The sequence below is a fragment of the Manacus vitellinus genome, unplaced genomic scaffold, assembly GCF_001715985.3.
Source record: "Manacus vitellinus isolate BGI_N305 unplaced genomic scaffold, ASM171598v3 scaffold_9_pilon, whole genome shotgun sequence".
NCBI classification, from domain to species: Eukaryota; Metazoa; Chordata; class Aves; order Passeriformes; family Pipridae; genus Manacus; species Manacus vitellinus.
The window spans coordinates 18,173,750-18,186,942 of NW_021940917.1; the positions used below are offsets into that span (position 1 = coordinate 18,173,750).

The following is a 13,193-nucleotide window of genomic DNA, read 5'->3' on the forward strand; positions in this document are numbered from 1 at the left end:
ATTGGTCACTTTGCCTGTCTTTCTTCCCGCCCGTCACCGCCCACCGCGCTGGCGCGCCCTCCCACCCCCGCTGACCCGCGGGGCGCGGAGGGATCCGCGGGTGCGGTTGTCGGCGGCTGCCGCGGAGGGATCAGAGCTGTGAAGGGAGGTACGCCTGCCGAATTAGTGCAGAATTAGTGCGCTGGCAGGAGAGGCTGGTGTAGTGAGAAATACTGCTTGTCAAATCCAACCCGAGTGTCTGTGCGACTTCTTGGGACTTCCCCTTGCAGACTGCTTCGGGCAGGGCTGCCGCTAGGCTTTTCCGTACAAGTTGGCGGGTTGCGGGTGCTGCTGGGATGGCTCCCGCAGAGGAGCAGTTTAATGTGCCAGCTCTTCTGCATATGAGTAATTTCCTAACCATGAAACAAGCTAATCAATATGACTAGTAAGTTACAGAGGACGACATAATGTTGCACAGCTATACATCTAGTCGTAAATGCTTTTTTTTATAGACATGACAGCAGTCATGAAACAGGAGAAATGAAAGAGCAGTAGGGAAAGAAAAATAAGAGTAAAAACAAAGTTTCCTTTTCATGTGCTTTAACGAGACCAAGTTCACGGTGCTGCCTTCATGGCCTCAAACTGCAAGATTGCAGGTTTAAACTGGATATTAGGAAGAAATTCTTTACTGTGAGGGTGGTGAGGCATCAGAACAGGTTACCCAGAGAAGCTGTGGTTGCCCCATCCCTGTAAGTGTTCAAGGGCAGGTTGGAGAGGGCTCTGAGCAAACTGGTTTAGTGAAAAGTGTCCCTCCTCATGGCAGGGGGGTTGGAACTAGATGATCTTTAAGATCCCTTCCAATCCAGACCATTCCATGGTTCTGTGATATTCTGAACTTCACAGATAAAATAGATTGATTTCCCTCAAGCTTTGTCTGGGAAGGTTTTAATATAGACATTTACATATAGTTGCCTCTTGACACAAATCTCCCAGGAAAGCATTCTGGAGGGAGGCAGGGGATAAATACTGCTAAGTGGATTAAACATAATATGGTTCCACATTTGATTACCTTAACTTGTTACAAAAAGAGCAGAATTTATTGAATATTTCTGGTAATAACTCTGAAATAGTCTGAGATACCCTAAACAAAGCTCTGGTAAAGCACATTAAACCTTGGATGATACTCTGTTCCTCAGCTGGTAGTTTTGGATTAGGATATTTTGACATGTGTCCATCCTACAGATGGTATTGGAGCTTTATGATAACTAAAACAAGGATGGAATTGGGGCTTCCAGGACAAATTGCTTTGATTTATATTGTTGCCTAACCGTGGTTATTCAGTAAATATATTATTAGTTTTTTTCCTTTATTTTCTCAGGAATTAAAGGTATTCTGTGAAAGAACAGAAGATCTGATAGTACTAGCTAGACAGATTAAAGAGTTTAACATATAAATACTTGTTCAGGATCCATTTGCACATGCTAGTGTACTTTAAGTAGTTCCAAGGGCTGTGGTGGAATCAGCCTAGAAAGCATATTTCTGTGCTATGAGAAAACACAAAGAGACAATTTTAGAAGTTTGAAAAAGCAAAAAGCATTTATTTCATATAGTTGACTTCAACATATATTTTTGTCTCACCATGTAAGTGGCAAATTTTATACTATTTGGAATAAAACAAGGTCTTTTCAAAGAGTTTCATTCATTCATTCACAATAATTATTCCTGAAAATAAATCTATGAACAAACATTCTCCTGCTAACAGAATGAGTTTCTTTATGGGGCACATAGTCCAAGATAAGTATTTTATAAATGCTTATGACTAATAATTCATAAATAACTAATAAATATATGAAAATTATTGAGTAATAGTTTAGTGTTACGCTTTTTCAATTATCTGCCAATGTAATTGCAATTAAACAATTAAATAGACTAGGTATGGAAGCCAGAGATCTAGTGAGCAGTAAAGCTGATTACACACAAAATCTCTATGCTGCCTTTAGCTAATGCTGGGTGATGTGTTATTGAAGTATAAGCTTGTTTGTTTTTCTAAAGAGAGGCAATTGAGTTTTATACAAGTACTGGACGTGGCCATGGTATGACTGGGCCAAGCCTGGGTTGGTCCCTGAGACAGGGCAAGGCTGTGGGGAGCTTGATGTGAGCAGCCGAGAAACTGACCTGACTAGAAGGGGAAAAGGACTGAACAAAAGAAAATGCCTGTTGGAAAACACCAGCAGAGGAAAAAGCCTGCCAGCTGTGATCCTGGGAACCAAAAGTGTCCCTGGCCCCTTCTAAGTACAGCTGGGTACCTAGGAACCAGAAACATCCTGAGATACCACTGATAAGCGCAGAAACAAGGAGCTGTAGCCACAATTTTCCTTCTGTAAAAGGTGAAAAAAATAGTCTGGGTAAGGAGAAGGCACCCCACCCCACAAGGATGATTGATTTGATTGATTCCAACCCTTAGCCCTGCACAGGAGCTCCCTCAGAGCCACATAAGGTGGTGTCCTGGGGTGCATCAGGAAGGGCATTGCCAGCAGGCCACGGGAGGTGACCCTGCCCTTCTACTCAGCCCCGGTGGGGCCACATCTGGAGTGCTGTGTCCAGTTCTGGGCTCCTCAGGACAAGAGGGACATGGAGCTCCTGGGGCGGGTCCAGTGGAGGGCAACGAGGGAGGCTGGGGGGACTGGAGCATCCCTCTTACGAGGAAAAAGGAGGGATTTGGGTCTGTTCAGCCTTGAGAAGAGACAACTGAGAGGGGACCTCATCAATGTGCATAAACACCTAAAGCAGGGGTGCCAAGAGGATGGAGCCAGGCTCTTCTTGGTGGTGCCACGGAAGAGGACAAGTGGCAACGGGCAGAAACTGATGCGCGGCGAGCTCGACCTGAGGATGAGGAAGAACATCTTCACTGCGCGTGTGACCGAGCGCTGGAACAGACGGCCCACAGGGGGGTGCGGAGCCTCCCTCACCGGAGAGAGCCAACAACCGCACGGCCGGCAGCACCGGCAGCACCGGCACGGCATGTCCGGGATCGTCCTTCCCGCATCGTCCCTCCCGGATCGTCACTTCCCAGCTCGTCACTTCCCAGCCCGTCACTTCCCGGTCCCTTCCCGGCCGGGTCCGGCCCGTCCCCCCGGACGGCGGCCGCCATGGGGAGCCGCGGGCAGGCGAGTCACACACACCTTCTGTGCTCACGGGAGTTCTCCGGGCGGGTTGGAGCTCTGTGGCGTGTGTAGGAGTCGAGAGAGATAAGGCTGTCAGGACGAGGAGGACTAGGGGAGAGGAAGGGAGGGGTTTTCACACCAAGGCCGCTGTGGGAAATGGAATCGAGGCAGAATAAGCGGAGGTTAAAATGCATGGAAAGCGCGACTCGTGAGGGTAAGGTGAAGAAAAGCAAAGAGTGAAGAAATATTTAAGCTTTCCGTGTGTGCGGTGTAGAGCAGTGTCAGGCTCGAGAGCACCTTTTTCGGCAGCGTTCCGAAGCCTGGTTCGGGAGCGCTGATGCACTGAGGTGATGGGGGAGTTCTGTGTTTGGGTGGGGGCCGGTGAGGTCGGAGGGGGCTGCATTAATGTGTCTTGATCACGGTCATCCAGGGCAACTGCTCTGGGGCTGGGGTGGTGAAAACTGCCCAGGAGGGATGTGCAGAAACAGAGTAAGAATATGCCCAGTTGGAAGGGATCCACAGGGATCATCAAGTCCAACCCTTAGCCCTGCACAGGAGCCTCCCTAAGAGTCCCATAATGTGCCTGAGAGTATCATCCAAACGCTTCTTGAACTCTGTCAGCCTTGGTGCTGTGCCCACTGCCCTGGGGAGCCTGTTCAGTGCCCAACCACCCTCTGGGCGAAGAAACTTTTTCTAATATCCAACCTAAACCTCCCCTGACACAGTTTCAGGCCATTCCCTGGGTACCTGTCACTGGTCACCACAGAGCAGAGATCAGTGCCTGCCCCTGCTCTTCCCCTTGTGAGGAAGCTGTAAACTGCTATGAGGGTGGGAAGGTGCCTGAAAATTGCTCATCAGAGAGTTTGAAATAACCATAAAAGACTTCCAAGTTTCACCGTACGTGTCTTCGACACAAAACGACTGGTAATATTTATTCAATATTTACAAAGATGGTGAAAAGATTACGGGGTAGAAATATTTCAGAATGTCCTGAAGGAATTTAGTCGAATCTGTTAAAATACATCTACAAAGCAAAAAAATTTATTTGCTGCTTTCTAATTCTGTGAGTTTACTTTCCACAGATTAACCTATCTAGGGAACGTTGCTATTAAAGGCAACATGGTTCTGTTCAGCTGCTAATTATTAAGCACCCAGAAGCTGAAAAGGAGTTAGCAGGCTCCCTGTTCTTTTTTATGTGTTTCTGCTGAGATTGATTTAACTGATTGTGAAGTTTCATACTAATTCTTGTGAAAGTGACAGAAGGTTTTTTACTTGAACATTCATGAGACTCTTGTGCAATTGACAGTGCACTAATTTGCCCTCTTTCCAGAGAGATCTGTTATGCAGTTGCATATACTTCTCAGCATGCTGGATCACCTTACAGTAAAAGTTATGATGTGGTCTAATCCACATGGTGAGGTGAGATTTGAAGGTGTCCCTTGATAGCACTAAAGTTGAGTAGGTTGAAGAAGCAGCACTGAACTGGAAAGTTGCGTGTGCTTACCAGTTTATGTCTTTTTCCTCTTCCTGAAAGCTGTCTTTCTGTGTGTGCATACTTCCGAATGAATTCTCTCAAGGTGTGGCCAAATGACAAACTGAGTGAAGGAGGAGAATTTACCTTGAAAATCTAAAAATGCGTTGACATCAGTTGAAAACAGTAGCTTTCAGAGAAGATCACCATTTCTGTCATTGGCAGACTTAAAGCAGAGACAACATTTTTGTCAGGGCCCTGCCAGCATGTTTTTATTTGTGTTTTACTTTTAGGGGACAGTCTTGTTTGCATCTCCAGCTCAGATACAGAACATGCCAATAAAGGTGGTCATTTCACAGTTACAACCCTGTGTTTCCTCCATATCCTTCTGAGAAATGTTTTGAATACTAATTGTGAGAAAACAATTTAATATTATTATGAAGTACCTGGATTGTGCCTTCTAGAGATGCCAAAACATGCTAGGAAGTACTAGAAAGAGCCTCAAAAGGTATCTTGTTATCAAGATTAGTGGGTTTTTTTGGTGCTTGTCAGAGATTCTTTCCAGTCTCTGAGAAACACTGAAAAAGTCTCAAAAGGACTTGAGGATTTCTGTAATTCCTTGTAGCCTGTATGAGTGAACAGCCAAACCCACATGCCTGTGAGCTGTGATTCTCAGGGGTTTTGCTTTTCATACATATTGAGGTGTGTCTTCTCTACGTTTAAGTCCTAATTTTTGAGTGTTTACTTTTAGTGAAGTTTTTGTTTGCTGACCTGGCAGTTGTATTTAAGGGAAAGACTTTGCCTTGTGTTGGTTCTGCCACACCACCTCTACAAAATTATGCCCAGGTATCGCACAGTCATGGAAAATAACTGTTGAATTAGTTAATACACAGTTTCAGATCCTTTTGAAAGTCACTTTTCTCAAAAATTGGTTTGTAAGTGTAAGAATACTATAGTTATCTCTGTTTCTGCCTTTTTCAATAATTGGAGAATATCCACTGAGGTACCCTTGATAGTACCTTCAAGTAACTTGACATTTAGCGTTATTTCAGTTCTGTTGGCTTTATTTGACATCAGCACAATAAATATGTTTGTGTCCATGTATATTCAGGATTATATACCCATCGTGCCAAATAATTACTTAGGAATGTAATGCCAGCATTTTAGATTAATTTGAAATGTCCAGAACTTGAAATGTCTGGGATTTTGATTTCGTCACATCTAGTTTGGCTGCAAGTTGTTTTCTTTATGAGGAATTGAAGTAAAATATCTTAGATATTGATTTGATTCTGTTAAATTGTCTATTAAATGGAAATAACATTAATTTTCAACCGAAACATTTTTAGTTGTAACATGTTAATTTTACCTGAGAATCCTGCTCAGCAAATAAGTTAATTCTATTGTTGTTGTTGTTTTGGCAGGTTTTGAAGCTTTTTAAGTTGTTACACCGAACACGGCAAGAAGTTTTTAAAAATGATACCAGAGCCCTTGAAGGTGAGATGCTTGTTTGGTGTGTGCTTAACCATATTTCTGTGGACCTCTCTTCTCCAAGTACACAGAGAATTCCTAACATAATTTTTCCTTACATCATTCCCTTCCATATTTTTAAGTAATCGTTGGGAGAACTTGTAATAAGTAACCAGAGATCCTTTAATTTGAAACAAAAAAATGGTTATTAGATTCAAGCGCTCAAGCCATATTTTATAAGGGAAATATCTCTTTTTTTGAACTGTGCTAATCTTCCTGGGAGATTTTTTTTTATTTTATTTTTAAACTTCCTCTTTTCTGTCCAACCAAAGCATGTTTAACTGTACTAAACATTTGAATTAGTCGTCTGTGTATGGTTTCTCCTCAAGGGATAAGTCCTGTTTTTTTTAGTAAACAAGCTTCTGTACATAGTTCAGAATGCTAGATAGGGAATCTTATTTTATTCCTGTACCAATCGACTTAAAATATGACATCACATGAATTGCAAGGAAATCTTGCATTGAAATACTTCAAGCAGAGTGTCACAGGAAGGTGGAATAAATGAATTAAAATTGTGAGCTTTGAGGCAATGAAAAGCACAGGATACGATTTTTGTTCACTCTTTGGGTTTTTTTGTTTCCTTTATTTAGCTGCAAGACAAAAGATAAATGAAGAATTCAGAAATAACAAAGACGAGACATCTGAGGAGAAGATAAATGAGGTGCTTGTTTTCTCTTTTTTTTTTTTCCAATTTGTAAAAGAATACTTATAAATGACCTTATTATTTAAAGAATATTTAAATCAGTGGAGGTACACTGAGACATCATGAGAGCCAGCTTAGTTCGAAAAAGCTGCTACCTGGATCTCTGTTTATAAATATGTAAATACCTCCAATGGTATTAATGAGAATTTTTGCACATACAAAAATACATAAGCAGAAAGTGTCTTCTGACAGTTCAACATGATTATTTTGAAGTTTGTAATAAACTTATGGGGAAAATGTTTACAATTGCTATTTTCATGTAAATATTTTGTACTTTGCTCGTAACATCTTTCTGAGCTGTGGTCACTTGAGTTTACCTGGCCATTGTGTAGACAAGCACAGCGGGATACAGAGAAATTAAATAATCTGCTCAGTTACTGGCAGATCACAAATGAATCAGCATCTTCTGAGGGAGGCAAAACCCAGCAAAATTATTATGACTGACTGTAGTATAGTGGTATTAATTATACCACAGGGATTTTTTACTTCTTCATTCCCCATGGTGCATTAAAAGTAGAACATTCTGTTAACTCACTAAGTTAGTTACCTTTGCTCAATTGCACCCTTTACACTTTTTACTGAGTCATTTTTCTAAAACTTAACTAAGGCCTGATATGAAACTTCTGTATTTTAGGTGATTTTAGTTCTTAACATCTATACAGAGTGACTAACTTAGTCCTTGTCATTCAGCCTTTTTACAGATTGTATTTACATTGTCACTGGGCACTGGTTGGACAAAAGTGCCTCCATTCATCCCTTGCAGAAATAAATGTAAACCTTTTCCTCATACCAACCACTGGACAGTAACATAAATAGTCCTGACCATTTAGTTAGGACTTTCTGCATCTCTGCTTGTTGTCAGCTTCCAGTAGTAATACCCTGTGTTTGTGTTCTCAGTATCTGATCAGCTCAGCTATGTGGTTTGGGGGGTTTTTTTAGTAGATATTCAGGAAAAACACTTGTCATAATTTCTAAATCTGTATTTGTTAGGATTGGCAACCTGCAAAATGCACATGTAACTTTTTAAAGTGGGTTGGTTGACTTGATTAAATATGTCAGTGAAAGAAATGCTAGACTTTCATCCCAACTACACACTCGTAGAACATCACAGAAGCTGTCAGATTTATTATAGAGACATACATCTATATATGTTTATACACACACTGAATAGACTTGTTTGCAGAAGAACTGAATTGAATGATATACAGGACTTGGGAGAGTTTGGGCCCTTGCTTGCATAAACATGGTGCTGTTAGCATTCTGCTTTGAACAGCAGCTAAAAAATTCAATATTGAAGATCCAAATGTGCATTACTCTGCTGGAATAGGAGTATTATGACATCAAGTACCTACTTATACATACCAAGTGTGGAGTGATCTTAAGGAGATCAAAGTAACTGTGTGCAGTATGAGAATGTGAGACGTGGTAGCTGAATCCAGTGCAGTGGTTTTAGTTCAGACCCGGACTGCACTTCTGAAGTTACCTTGGTTGTCTCCACTTCCTGTGATGTGTCTTGCTTTGTAAAGCAGTGCCAGAGCAAATGGCAAAAATTCCTTTGAGATCAGTCTGAAAGGGAAGGTGTGCTTCAGGAGCATGCAGCCTGGCTGCTGCTGGCCTTTCAGTAGGGAGAACTGAAGGATACCTGCTCCAAACCCTTAAAAGGGAAAGGCATGGGGAGAAGTGCAGTGTAGATGTCAAGTCTTGAGCTCTAACCTTTGCAGGGGTCCTCTTCTGTTGGTTCACACTACTTTCTAGTACAAACATGTCTCCTAAAGTGTCTCACTTGTGCAATTTCATTTGTTTCTGACACAAGTATCATGCAAACAAGTGTTAGGTTCTCTTAATGGTGCAGCAAAACAACTAGCAAGGGTGCTTCAGCTTATCGTCTTAATGAGGAAGGAATTCCAGGCCTTTTGCCAAATACTAATGCCTCTGCTAATCTTAGGTAGTGCCTTGTTCTTGTACTGCTTTTCTGTGAAACCTCAGTATTCTTAATTCTTGTCATGTTTTGCCCTTGTTTTTTTCTCCTTATTTGAAGAGCAGTCATGTTAAAAGAATGAGATTGCTCTTTCACTAGGGCATTCAAAATGTCTTTGATCATTGGAAGCTAGTTAATTGTTTCTGTGGTTGCATTTTACCTTATTTGTTTGCAGTTTTATTATATATTCTGCTGCATGTTACTGAGCTGAAGTTTCCTTCTCTCATCTGTATATCAGAGTAGTTTATATATCAATCTGTAAATTATTCCAGGATCCCCAAGGCAAAAGCTGCATATAGATAGCTAACTGAATAATAGAACTGAACGGGCTTTATTATTTGAATAGTTGTCTGGTATGGAAAATATCTTCAGGAATAATCACATATAATTTAAATTGCTCTGTTCTGTTTTCTGTGCCTTTTTTGTTCCTTTTTGCTAGCTTCTGAAAATAGCTTCAGATGTTGAAGTGATTCTCAGAACTTCCGTTATTCAGGCAGTTCATACAGATTCTGACAAAATAGGTAAGTCAGTCTGCATGCTAAAAAGGTGTTTAAAAGTGTTGTAGTTGTGTAAATAGATACAGAATGTGAAAATAAGTAAAGGGACAGTGAGACAAATTGTTATTCTTTGCCCAAAAGCTTAATGTAAGCTGATGATTAATGTCACCACCTAGGACAGGTGGAGGCTTCAAAGGTACAAAGTTTCTTACACAAATAGTTTGACATATGGAGGCTGGTGGAAAAGAGGCGGTGACTACTTTTAATGCCCCTAATGAGAGGAAGAAGTTATGGCTATTTAACTAGCTATAACTCTTAGGAGGGACAGCAATTGGGTAGCAGGTCAGCATGCAAGTATAGGGTAGTCAGTGTGTGTGTAAATGTAGTAGCCACAGTATCTGTGTGTGGGTGCTTGCTCTGCCAAGTGGGTGGAAGCTGCCTGAGGAGAATTAGCAAGTGCAGTATGTACACTGTTCATAGAATAGCTTTTTGAGGATTTGAGTGTTTGAATGTTTTTGAGGATTGAGTGTTCTTTCCCAAAACCTTTTTCCAGCAATTTCAGGTTCAGATTGTGCTGTGGAAGGCCTGTGACACAACGATGGCCTTGATGCAAAGTCTATCCAGTACTGAAATTTTGATTCCTAGTTTAGAAGTTCTTTTATTTTACAGTCGAACACTAGAGAAAGCACACAACTGTGTGGTAGAGAACAGGGAAAATCTTCACCTTAGTACATTGTTTCCTTTCACTTCTGTTTAGTTTTGTCTGTAAAGTTTTGTAACAGTTGTAAGATCTAGGTTTGGTAGAGCATTTAACATTAAAATGACAATCATGATGAAGCCCGAAGATATGACTAGACCAGTGTCAAGTCTTCCACAGAAGAAAAAAAGCTGAAGACTTGTCTTAGTGAGAACAAAAAAGACCAAGGGGGAACATCTTCCCTAGTGCAATTAAATTATTGTGCTATCACAGAATCAGTTCACAGGGCACTGTTATTGTCTAAAAAGAATTTGAGGCACAGTGGTGTACAGTCGTGTTGAGATTCATTAGTAAATCTTGGAGAAAAAAATAGGCTGAGGTTTTCTTACTAAAGGGAAGGCAATTTCAATTAGGAGCTTGTTAGTTATATTAGACAATTTTTCTGTTTTTTTTTTAATGTTTAGTTACATTACTCGACAGTATACAAACGTCTCAGTCTTTTCATTTTGCTTTAATTTCTGATTAAGCTGAGACAAGTAGAGCTTACTTTTTTAGTGTTATATCAGACATGCAATATGTGCTGATTTTGATTTGGTGTGTTGGCAATGTGTGTTCAAAACTTAGCTCTGAAAAGGAAGGTTAAAAATTCTCCTTTCAATTTTTATTTGTTTGTACTTTGCTTTTCAATACTTTATATCCAGTTCTGGGTTTTTTTAGTGTTTTTTCTAGGCATGTAGATCAACATGTTTTGTCATACCTGTACTCCCATTGATTTTATCTAAGAGAAATGCAATGGGAATTTTACTTAAAGCTCTTAGAAACTTATTAAATGCATCAGTATCAGTACTTAGATACAAAAAGAGCATACCCTCAAGAAAATCAGGTTTTTTTCTTGTAAGGTAAGGGATATCAGTGCACTTTGGACAGCATGTTACTCATTGCACACACAAACACACAGTTTTGCAGGTTTACTGCAGCCACCTGGCGTAGTCAAAGTACAGTGTTATGGTTTCAGGTGTTTGTGATTTAGTTTTTGCTGCTGGAGCAAATCTGACATGACACAGCACCTTCACTTCATGAAAAAAAGACAAGCTGATTCTGACAAGTTAGACAGCAAGAGCTAAGGTGTCAGGAAGGGATTAAAATGGTGAACAGTTAGGCAAACCCTAACACAGTGCACTTCTGTGACAGTATAGTCAGTTCTGTGACAATATAGTGGCAATAACTTTCCTTTCCTCTTGGCCTTTAAAACAGGTGTGACAGGATAAATAGTACAGATCAGATTCCAGGACCTGGGGGAGCAGGCTAAGTCAAATTCAGTATTAATTTTTGAAACTATTGAAGTAAACATGGCTCAGGCATGATAAAATTGCCATTCACTTTCCTGCTAAGAGTTACTGCAAGGCTTTGACATTTTTTTTATGGCTTCTTCGTGCTATTAAAGTTTTCAATGCTCTTAAAAGGAAAAATGGGAAGGCATTATTGTGACCAAGTGAAGGTAAAAATCTTAGCATAACTTTTTCCTAGGTAGAAGTCATGATGATGCTTGTACACTTACCAGAATTTCAAATCCTCATTCAGATCCTCACCATAAACCCAAAGTTCAGATCCTCGTGATCCTTATGAGATCCTAATTTTTTGTTTGTTAGTGTAAAAACAACTTCAGAATAGTATTTTCTGTAAGATTATAGTCTTACTGGGTTTTTTTTTCTATTACAGTGCTCATAACCAGGAAAGATCTTCTACAAGACAACACTCCTTACTTAGATAAACCAACAAAAAAGCAAGAATCCTGAGGAAAATATGTCCCTCTCCCCAGAAAGTTAATATCCTGTAATGACATCTCTGAAAACCAACCAACAGTGTATCCTTGTTTTAAAGCTAATTTTAACTGGAAACAGTTAAGTGTTTTTACCAGGAAAACAGAGACTGAAGTCAACTCATCGTTTTTATTGAGTGCTGTGATATCATCATTCACTTCTTCTGTGGGATATACTAATATTTCTACAGGACTTAAAAGTACACTGCTGAATTGTGTTACTTCAGCCAGGAAGGTTTCTGATTATGACAGCTGTCAGACAGAGATTGTTTCCCAGCAATCCAGAGTTTGTCAAAGCTAAATAAAAATTAAATGCTGTTCTTAGTCCTGATAGTATTTATTTGTTAAGTTTCTTGTTAATCATAGGCTGCTATGAAGTAATGAAAAAACATCTTGTGGCACTTGCCGTAAAATTTATGCTTTGCACCAAAAGCATGGTTTCTGAAGTGGTCATTAATTGTACACTGATATACTGAGATTCCTGAGAGAGTTCTTAAGGGTTATCTGAATAAATTATTTTTATTTTACAGATGGGAGAGCATGTGTAGTGTTTTTCTTCTCCCATGCACCTTGGCATGAGCAGGAATGTTAGGGTTTGAGTTCTCAGATGACAGCACAACAAGAGAAGCGAGCCACAGCCTGGATGTTGGCTTAGATCATATGGTTTATGTATTTATGGTTTGTATTTTAACTTGTGATTACTGAGTGACTTACTGAGGCATTTTCTAAAAAAGGAGCCTTGCTGGTTACTTGCAAGGAGTTTAATTAGTAAGCCCTAATCACTTCCATTTTTTTCCTAGAGACTTACTTGCTTCTTTTGGAATTCATCACAATGAGCTGTTTACTTCCATTTTAATTGGCACCAGGTAAAACTGCATAGAATCTTGTCTGTGTGAAGCCAGTAATAGGCACCATACTAGGATCTAAATACCTCACACAGGAGTGAGGCAGTCCAGTAATACCTCCCAACTCTCTTCCGAGTCCCAGTGATCCTGTTTATTTTTAATAAGCCTCAAAGATGTCAAAATCGTATATCTGTGTGGGTTCTGACTGGCTTCACTGACTGAGTAAACCAGGAAATTGGTGCCTTCATCCAGTCCCTTTTCCTCACACAGCATGCCAGTGTCTGTAAGTACTCCTTTCTTTGAAACTGTTGCCTCTGGCTGCCTGGGCAGGGCAGCCAGCAGCGAACACAGCCGCCAGTAACCCTCTTGCAATTGCACTGATGCTCCCTGCGCTGTAGCTAGGAGGCAGTAGGCAAATGATGGGGGATAGAGTGAAATGACTGCAGTTCCTGCTACTTCTTGTGTTCTAGCGGCTCCACTTCAGTGTCTCAGTCTGTAGGGCATGTCCTGTTC

The 13,193-nt window shown here is 40.6% G+C and overlaps 2 protein-coding genes across 3 annotated transcripts in view; one reads left to right on the forward strand and one right to left on the reverse strand.

Annotated features, from left to right (window-relative positions):
• Positions 1 to 3,130, reverse strand: part of HINT1 (histidine triad nucleotide binding protein 1) — a 7,120-nt gene extending 3,990 nt beyond the window's left edge. Inside the window, exons 1-2 of the mRNA XM_029965461.1 lie at positions 2,949 to 3,130; positions 45 to 136 (exon numbers count right to left, since the gene is read on the reverse strand). Coding sequence (XP_029821321.1) covers positions 45 to 136; positions 2,949 to 3,130 — 274 coding nt within the window. The remainder of the gene's footprint in view (positions 1 to 44; positions 137 to 2,948) is intronic.
• LYRM7 (LYR motif containing 7) lies at positions 3,038 to 12,364 on the forward strand. Of its 2 annotated transcripts, XM_018086212.2 has the most exons (6): positions 3,153 to 3,357; positions 5,366 to 5,460; positions 6,036 to 6,108; positions 6,732 to 6,802; positions 9,262 to 9,343; positions 11,736 to 12,364. In XM_018086212.2, exons 1-6 carry the CDS (start codon positions 3,300 to 3,302, stop codon positions 11,810 to 11,812), a joined length of 456 nt encoding a protein of 151 aa, XP_017941701.2. In that variant the 5' UTR covers positions 3,153 to 3,299; the 3' UTR covers positions 11,813 to 12,364. The 2 variants fall into 2 exon arrangements, with proteins under 2 accessions (XP_008924218.1, XP_017941701.2); XM_008925970.2 differs by lacking the exons at positions 3,153 to 3,357; positions 5,366 to 5,460 and adding an exon at positions 3,038 to 3,146.
• Positions 12,365 to 13,193: the final 829 nt, after the last annotated feature.

Coding starts and splice junctions, on each gene's coding strand:
- LYRM7 (XM_018086212.2), top strand. CDS start 3,300: ATGGAATCGAGGCAGAATAAGCGGAGGTTAAAATGCATGGAAAGCGCG. Junction 6,109..6,731: donor TGATACCAGAGCCCTTGAAG/GTGAGATGCTTG, acceptor TCCTTTATTTAG/CTGCAAGACAAAAGATAAAT. Junction 6,803..9,261: donor CTGAGGAGAAGATAAATGAG/GTGCTTGTTTTC, acceptor CCTTTTTGCTAG/CTTCTGAAAATAGCTTCAGA.